We start from the raw sequence: 9751 nt of genomic DNA, 5'->3' as shown, positions 1-9751 counted from the left end.
TTATCATATACACACTATTATCATAATTATTATTATCAGTATATTATTATTTTATTAATACATCTATTTGTCATTTGATTTTTAAATGGACCAGAATGGAAATAAGTGTTTTCTCTTTCTTGTCATTCATGTATTTTTAACATATTTACAATTACATTATGTACTTACATTGAACGTACTAAATAAAATCATGCATTGCAGGCTTGCATACACGTACAAAGATGCCACTTCTCTTTTAATATACAGATGATTTACCGCTTCCTGCTGAAATGGCATGTGAGTCCAGACTATAATTATCAACATCCATTGTTCAGTGTTGTCAGATAATATCTGTAGTTTCTCCAAAAATTAGTCTTATCAACGTTCCATTTCGGTGGCGTTTATCCTTGACCCATAATACATAAGCATACCAAAGGGCAAATGTCAGCTCTCCCCAGTTTGTCCTTGATTTAATTAATACACACGGACACATGAACGCACGCACACATACATGCACAAAGAGGCCACTTGGCTATTAATATATAAATGCATGTTATACATACATGTTAAAACATTTTTTTAAAATCATACACTTTGCTTTTTTCCTCTGTTTATTAAAAAGTTTCAGTCCACAGTAGTTCAGAGTTTGGCACCAACAATATAAAAACATGTTAAACAAAGTGTACACCCTAGAATAGCATTCAACAAAATGCCTGAATAAAAGGGATAAATAAAAAATGAATTAAAAAGAGGAAAAAAATGACTAGAATTAAAATGAACTGCACCAGGAAGAAAATAACATTTCATACAATAGATTTTTTTTGGGGTGGGGGGGGGGGTGGGGGGTCATGACAATCTTGTGGTCAGTCAGCTTTGGCCTTTAACTGTTCATATATGTGTGTGTGTGTGTGTGTGTGTGTGTGTGTGTGTAGTAAGCTGTACCTTATATATTTAGTGACTAGCCACCATTTTAATTTAGTAACAATTATTACTGCAGATAGAATCACATTTGCACAGTGACTACTTAAGCCAATAGTGAAAAGTATGTCTTAATATCAAAAGTAAGAGTGCAAATCTAAAACTGTTTTCTTATAAACATCTTGCACATTAAGGAGAAATCCTAGGGATTAGCCAGACTGGCCATGACAAAGCAGGACACTGGCAGGACAAAAAGAGCAATTACAGATCACTACATCTTCATTGCAGAGTCTACTTAATAAAGTCTACTTAAAGAGGTCATATCACACAATTTTAATTGTGAAATCTGGCCTAGATTAAAAACATTAAAAGATTGTGCCAAAATATCCTGGATGTAGGTGACCCCCCCCCCCAAAAAAAGCAAAAATTGTGTCTCAAAGAAGTGATTTTTTTTGTGTCTACTGCTTTAAATGGAAAGAAGCTGCTGGTTGACACACCTACTTTCTCTTTGGAGCATATGAATCTCTAAATTTTGCATACAACAAGGTATTTTCTACATGCACAATCATGGAATCGTGGGACTTATTAATTGGCATTATTAACATTAAAATACAACAATATTTACCTGAATATGACCCCTTTAATTTCCATCCAACGGACTTTCAGAGTCACTAAACGCAAGACAGAAGTTGACCTCAACTGTGTCTCATTTCACAAAACACATTTGAGCAATAAAGGGAATACTGCATGGATTTGTAAAGTCTTAGCATACCACGTCACTCTTGAAAATAAAATAAGGTGTCATTACCTACAGGACATTTTCCAAATATGTCATAGTGACACTGAAAATAACTGGAAATACATCAAATGCGGCTACAAATATATTCCATAATTATGCAAACTGTGCACTTTCTGCTACATTTACAGATCTTGACTGGCATGTGCCATCTGGTCAATGAAGAAAATACCCAGAACTAGAATGTGTGGAATTGGACAAAAACAAGTAACTATACAGCAATACTGCAGCTGGTGTATAAGTGTGGAGAAGAATTATTTGTGGTGATAAAGCAGCAACACTGTGACAGATTGGTGTAAAACAAAACAAAACAAAAAACCCATCTAACTCAGAAACACCTGTGATCAAATGTTGCACCATTAAACACGTCTTTGTAAAAGCTCAAATTGGTGGAGAAAAGTCATATTAAGGCACTAAAGTGGTGTGAAGACTTTCCTAAAAACAAGAAATTAGGCTCGGGGACTGTCTTTGAGGTACGGGAATGTGGAAAAGTCCTTGTTAATACAAAGAGGAGAAGGTGGTGGTGGTGGTGTATGAGGTCCCACTTGTTGATGCACCCATCCTCACTTCTTTGAGGGACTCTGAGCATCTGCGAGCAGCTCTGGTCTCAAACATTCAATGGGACAGTGGATGTTCTGCAGTGCAGGACAGGAGGCAAGAGGAGAACAGAGAGGAGAAGTACATGTTTATTCATCCACATGATACAGTATTGTCCAGAGGCTTCCAGACAATAAGACTAGCACAGAGCTAGCCTCATTCTGGAAAGAGGGGCCAACGCTGTGTGTCAACAGCCTCGCTGCAGAGCTGATCACAACGCCGCAGATAAGACAAATTGATTGTTGATTATTAGATATGTTGTTATTTTTCATTTGTGCTTTTCTTTTTTTTTTTATAAATTGGTGCTATTTAAAAACAAATAAATGCGTATATAGCGTGGCGGGGCTTCTCGTTAGCCTGGCGGGCAGCCAGGTCTGTAATACTGTTGGGGAAACACTGAATATTAAACATGAATAGACAGGACTTAGAGTGGTTTTGCTTTTACTGACCATCAGCCATAATAGCACCTGTACGTTTTCTCTTTGGGTGTAACTGCTATAGATCCATACTACTGATCTTAGTGATCATCTTAGCAAACTTTTAACCACCTTGTTAACACCAAAGTTCGATACTGCTTCTGCCCCATGATTTTTTTTAATTAGAGCAGAGACTATTCATGATGTCACATCACGCAGTTTCATAGCTATGCAGCCACAAGTCTGAATAAACATCGAATAAATATCGTAATAACTGCGCAAGACATTGGAAACTCGAACAGTGTGTGATGACGATGCAATAATTATTGCAAAATCATAATGGCTGGCACCTGTGCCATTATTTAATATTCATATCTGTTGTCCTTCTAATCAGCTGGCTGATGATTTTAAAAGCCTCCTGAACTCTTTTGGTCTAACACAAGTTGTGGATGGACCAACACATAATCTTGGACACACCTTGGACCTGGTTATTTCTTTTGGGCTCTCAGTTTCACTTAAGGACATATCAGACATTGCAATTTCAGATCACTTTCCTGTTATTTTTGAATTTATTGCTCCTCCATCTGCTAGTAAGCCACTTGTTCCTGTCTCTCGCCGCCGTTTGGTCACCTCGACAGCGGGGGACTTTGCTGCTGCCTTCATGGACTCTCAGTTTTATGCCATGAATGGACTGGTTTCTCCATTACTCCAGATAACATCCTCTCTTCTTTCCACTCTACATGCACAGTCATTTTGGACTCTGTTGCACCGATGCGCTGCAAATCCAGGAAATCAAAATCCGACCCCTGGTTAAATGCCACGACCCGTGCCCTCAGGCAACGCTGCAGACGGGTGGAGAGGAAATGGAAAAAGGACAAACTGCAGGTGTCTCTGGGTTTTCTGAGGGACAGTCTAACTGACTATCAGAAGGCTGTGAAGGAGGCAAAAGCACAATATCTGTCTCATTATTTCGAGCAGTTGTCATCGTCCCAGTGTGTTATTTCAGACTATAAACTCAGTTGTAAATCCACACACCTCTGTTTTGTTGGACGCTACAACCTGTGAGGAGTTTCTTCAGTTTTTTATTGATAAGGTTTCATCAGTCAGACAGAACGCTGATCAGAACTGTAATGTTGAGTTGTCTCTCCTCGTGCACATTCTGCTGTGCTCGAACAGTTTTGAGCCCATTTCTTTTGCATCTCTCCGCTGATGTGTTAAAACACATAAAATCTACAAGTTGTCCTTTTGATGTTGTTCCAGCTAAGGTACTGACGGGAGGCTTTAATACTGTTGGGCGGGTCTCCTAACTTTATCAATGCTTGCCTTAGATCAGGGTCTGTTCCAGCTGCTTTTAAACATGCTGTGGTTCAACCTCTTCTTAAAAAACCTCACCTGGACTCATCAGTTTTATTCCAATTTTAGACCTGTCTCTCATCTGCCATTCTATCTAAGGTTTTAGAAAAGGTTGTCTTTTTACAGTTACAATCATTTTTAGAAGACAATCTCATCCTTGAAAAATTCCAGTCTGGGTTAGATCGCGACACAGCACTGAGTCAGCACTTTTAAAAGTTCATAATGATATTACTCTGTCGGTGGATGCAGGGAATCCTGCTGTGCTTGTTCTGTTGGACTCACAGCAGCCTTTGATTACTGTGGATCACACAGTACTTGTTTCCCGGTTGGAACATTTATTGGCATTCATGGTATTGCACTTGAGTGGTTTAGATCATATTTGGCTGAAAGGAGCTTTTCTGTCATGATTGGGGACCTTTCCTCATCAACTGCTCCTCTGTGCTGTGGAGTGCCGCAGGGATCTGTCCTTGGGGCCGATTCTATTTTCTTTGTACATTCTGCCATTGGGGTCAATTATAACCCAGCACAATTTGTCCTTTCATTGTTATGCAGATGATCTGCAAATCTATCTGCCTGTGAGGACTAATGGGAGTGATGCTTTGTCATCATTATTTAATTGTATTCGTGATGTAAAGCAGTGGCTGTCCCGAAACTTCCTTTACCTGAATGATGGTAAAACTGAGATCATGGTGTTTGAGCGCACTGGCATACCAAATGTGGTAACACCAAATTTTGGTGCTTTGGCTAACTATGTAAAACCAGCTGTCAAGAATTTGGGAGTGATATTTGACAGCTGTTTGAGGTTCGATCAACAGATAAATTCTGTTGTCAAAGCTAGTTTTTTCCAACTTCGCCTCTTGGCTAAAATAAAGCACTTTCTCAGTAGACGTGATCTTGAGATGGCCATTCATGCTTTCATCAGCTCCAGACTTGATTATTGTAATGCACTTTATGCGGGCATTAATCAGTCGTCTCTTGCGCGTCTCCAGTTGGTGCAGAATGCTGCTGCTCGTCTTTTGACAAACACTTCTAGACGTGAGCATATTGCGCCCATCCTATACTTACTCCACTGGCTTCCAGTTCGTTTTAGAATTGATTTTAAAATTTTAATGTTTGTTTTTAAAGCTATTTATGGCCTTGCACCTCCCTACTTGTCTGAAATTTTAACTTTGCGCACCTACAGTAGGACGTTAAGGGCGTCTGGCCAGCTTTACTTAGATGTTCCAAGGTCAAGATATAACGCTGGGGTGATCATGCTTTCGCGGTAGCTGGCCCCAGACTGTGGAATGAGCTACCTCTTGAGTTACGTACTATTCCTGACCTAGCACTTTTTAAATCTAAGTTAAAGACTTATTTATTTAAACTGGCTTTTAACACTTAGTGGGGAGGTGACATGTTCTGTTATTTTTATGTTCTTTTTTTATGTGTTGTTTAAAAATTTTATTTTATATGTGTTTTATTTTGTAAATTTGTGTTTTTAATGTTAAGCACTTTGGACACCAGTCGGTGCTGTAAAGCGCTTTATAAATAAATGTTGATTGATTGATTGATTATGCGTTCCATGCATAGCCACATACTTCATTTCTACTGCATGTGCAAGTGCTGGAGTGTGCTGCAACCACATGGTCTTTGGTTGACACAGTGACAAACCCTTGTGATGTGGCTCGAGCCAATGGAAATAATGGCTTTTGGAGCGCAGTGGTGCCATTGTCATGTCCGAAAGTTGACATTGCTCAGCTTGTAAATGTGCATGTGTCTGATATCCTCTTGTAGTCAATTTGGTATAAGGTTCTCTCTGATTAGTTAAAAATTAATGAACAGAATTTGGATAAATGATCAAAATTTGTGTTCATGTCCTGTGACCCTCCATATAATTAGGTTGAGTCAGTCAATAGACTCAGCGTTTTGTTCCACTAGTAGCCTACAATACATAACTACATATATATATCCAGTGTGGGCTTGAAGACATTTAATTGAAAAAGATACGATCAGTCACTCATTCTCGTGCTTAAAAAAAAAGAAGAAATGAATTGTCCACAAACTTGTATAACAATGGTTATTGTTATTGGGGCCGGGGGAAGGGCAACAGCAGTAAGGGGCGTGCTATCTTAGAGCCTTACCACACCTTAATGATTTAGGTAGCGCATGCCAATCGTATTAAAAATGCTGGCATACGCTGATGTACGTCTAATAAATTAATGCAGCTGTCACACCTTGACTATTTACTGACAGTCCCATTTCCACCGAGTGGTTTGGATCGGTACTGCACAGTGTGTTGTGGGTCGGAACAATTAAGTCTGATTTGTTTTGCGTTTCCACCGCTGGCAGAACCATTTTGTTTGGCAGATGGAATACTTAAATATTGACAAGCACGTCATTGAGAGAGCATACTCTGTCGCACAGCATCTCTTTTCCACACAGAGGCAAAACAGAGTAATTTAACATTATTTGATTTTTGTCTTGGTGGACCATGGGATTTATTTTCATCACATGCAGACTGCTGAGGAGGTGACTGATCGCTGTGGTAAACACTGCCGTGAATGAATGAGCCGCTGCCACTCTCAACTTGTAAAGTTGCCGCTCATGCTCTGATTGGTCCCCCATCTGAGTGATCAGATGGGGGACCGATCACACCACGACACTGGCATCCTCAGGCTGAGAAACGCACCTGGAGCAGAGAAACCACTGAGGGACTTGCTTTAAAATGCTACATTTCTTCAGTCATGACAAGACATTGTTTTCCAAAATCAGGATGCTTTATGTGGATAAGGCTGTGATGAATCTGAAAGGAACAGGTAAGATTAAGACTTTATATTACTCCTTGCATGCCCAAAATGTTTCGAGGGTACTCAGCATATTACAACGTACATCGCGGGCTTTAACGTGCTCTTAACTTCTAAAAAACGTACACATAATTTATTAGATGAACGCCCAGTGTTTTTAACGCGGTCGGCATATGCTGGCTAAATTGTCAAGGTGTGACAGGGGTGTTAGTCATAATGTACATAGGGGTGCGTGACCTAAAGTTTTAGAACCACTGTGTTAACACACTATAACAGCAGGAATGATAAACTGATTGAATCTGAAGTGTTTTTTCATCTGGCAAAGGCACTCAAAGGGCTTTACAATGATGCCTCATTTTCACATATGGTACTTATGTTGTCATGCAAGGTACTCAACTGGCACCTACTGGGGAATGAGAGACCTTAGTGAGTTTCCTCTCTGATGTGGAGTCAAACCAAGCATATTCTGGTGTGGTCTCACCTCTATCCTCCACACAAACACTTTGTATGAACTGGTGACAAATTGCAATCACTTAAATCTGCCGCTCAGTGTCTCAATGTGAATATCGTTCTAATCTAATGAGACTTTGTCTGGCAGGACAGAGTAATGGCAAAAGAATTAGTGTTTTTGTGAGTCACTGACCAGTTTGCGGAGAGCGTTTTCTCTGTAGCGGTCAAAGACATCTGAACGAACAGGTTGCAGGAGGTCAGCATCCACGTCAGTCTGTCCTCCAGGCCTCCTGCAGTTCTCACATCGCCAGCCCTGAAGAGGGATGGGACAAAGTTGAATGAATAGTCAGACCATAACTTCTCCATCATGTGTCTGCAATGAGGCAGCACAGTGCGCACAAAGCACACGTGCACTCAGAGAAAGACTCAGACTGGTTTGTATCCTGTACAAAATCCATAAAACAACAGGTGTGGGAGTAAATGCGTGTGCATGTGTGCGCACAGCTTTGTCTCACCTGTTGGCCTCCATGGCATGTGCATGTACAGATGGCGCCGAGGTATTCCTTCTGCCACTGGTTTCCCACCTGATACATTTTCCCATCATCATAACATGTCGACTCATCTGGTGAAGAAATAACAGAACAGAACCAAGAATAAATTTTATTGGTCTGGAAAACAGAAAAAGGCATGTCAGAAATATTTTGATACTTCTTCCATCACTTTAACCACTACTGAATGGGGACAGTAATTGTTTTGAGGGTAATCTACAACACTGAGGTTACGTGATCACTGGCATTTGACTTTTAAAAAGTTTATTCAAAAGATTTCCTGGCAGCCTCCACAAAACCTTTGTGCAATCTTTTTCCTTTTATCGAGTGGAAGAATCCACTAAAATTCAGAATTCCTTTGGATCAGAGTGTCAAGTCTGATCCCCCCCCCCCCCCCCCCCCAACACACACACATTACACACACACACATTGCATACCGACAATGGTGCATCATTAGACAGTTTGCCTTATTCCTCAAAGTGATTTAGGGCTGTTGCTAACAAATATTTTTCTATTGATTAATTTGGTTATTTTTACAGCCTGTTATTTTTATAGTCTATTAATCAAAATGATTAATTAAAACCTGGATGAAAAAAAGCTTAATGATCCAAGATTTTTACAGTTTTACATTTAACAAACACATAGCTATGCTTAATTTCCATTTAGTCTCCATCAAGCGGGCACATGACACAAAGGTCCGCTGCTTCAGACAGCGGAACATTTTTTACAATATTTCCATGGCTGTTATGCTTTCATGTGAAAAAACAAAATCACTTCAATGTATTAAATCTGTAAGAAAAGTAGTGAAACAGATGTTTGACTTGTGCAGGATGCCCCACACAGCAGAAACGAAAAACACCAGAGCTGTGCGCAACTGAAAAGGCTATGGCACTACAGTGCCAACCAGAGAGGTGCACAAGTGCCGAAATGATTACTCATTTCCAAATTAATTGATATGTGGCATTATTCTGTAATTGATTATGTTGTCTCAGAAAATGCATCCACACAATTGATTACACTGACAAATTACAGTAATTTTCACTGATCTACAAGGAACTTCAATCAGGGTTGAATAAGAATGAATAAGGGTCACAAGCCAATAAATGTTGAGGTTTTGGATTCTGGATGATCTGTTCTGTTACATGGTGAGATTTGGCATTTTGGTCAATTTAACAGAAACGAAAGGCATCACTTTTCAAAAACCTGTCACATGTCCAATAATACACAAAGAAGTGAAAGTTTGTATCAGGATTAGTTACAAGTTAAGATGTTCACCAAGTTGCTGTATTTTCAACAACAACAAAAATTAGGCTACTAAGTTTCAATGTGGTGAATCTTTGTGCAAAATTCCAGCACGATTTGGCTTTGGCAGTGTTATGACCACCAAATGGCTTTGTACTGCAGCTTCTACTGTGAAAGATTTGCACAAAACATGGTTCTACATGGTTCAGAAACTGTAAAATGAAAACAACCAAGTCAAAAAAAGTTATGTTGTACTTACGGGGTTCACATTTAAATTCTCCCTTTCCGTTGCCCAGACAGGTACAGCTCATCATGTGACCATTTTCACCATGGCGATCCCACTTTTCACCGATGCGGTAGTTGTTACCGTTGTCATGACACCACTCTACGGGAAAGGCGGAGCAGCAGAGTGAGAGGAGTGTGTAAAGAAGCATAGGAATAAAAAAATGGAGGTAATTGTTTGATTGAAAAGAGAGGAAAGGAAGAAAAGAAAGAGACATCAGAGTGAAGCAGGTATGTGACAGAAGGGATGTTTGTTCTTCACACTAAACATAAAAAAGTTACATTCATAAATACACATTTCTACACAGTAACAATTATGCCAAATGTGTAAAGCATGCACGCACGCACACGCACACACACCATAAAAACATACATTCATCTCAACTG

At 39.7% G+C, this 9751-nt stretch overlaps 1 protein-coding gene across 2 annotated transcripts in view; it reads right to left on the bottom strand.

Moving 5' to 3' along the window:
• Positions 1–577: 577 nt before the first annotated feature.
• The window catches only part of fn1a (fibronectin 1a), a 120698-nt gene continuing 111524 nt past the window's right edge, over positions 578–9751 (bottom strand). For both annotated transcript variants that reach the window (XM_034186618.1, XM_034186619.1), the window contains exons 46-49: positions 9342–9467; positions 7808–7914; positions 7486–7605; positions 578–2328 (exon numbers count right to left, since the gene is read on the bottom strand). In XM_034186618.1, the coding sequence (XP_034042509.1) occupies positions 2257–2328; positions 7486–7605; positions 7808–7914; positions 9342–9467 (425 nt within the window). In that variant the 3' untranslated portion in view covers positions 578–2256. The remainder of the gene's footprint in view (positions 2329–7485; positions 7606–7807; positions 7915–9341; positions 9468–9751) is intronic.

This window comes from Thalassophryne amazonica, chromosome 14 (genome assembly GCF_902500255.1).
Source record: "Thalassophryne amazonica chromosome 14, fThaAma1.1, whole genome shotgun sequence".
NCBI lineage: Eukaryota > Metazoa > Chordata > Actinopteri > Batrachoidiformes > Batrachoididae > Thalassophryne > Thalassophryne amazonica.
This window is presented reverse-complemented; position numbering and strand designations above follow the sequence as displayed.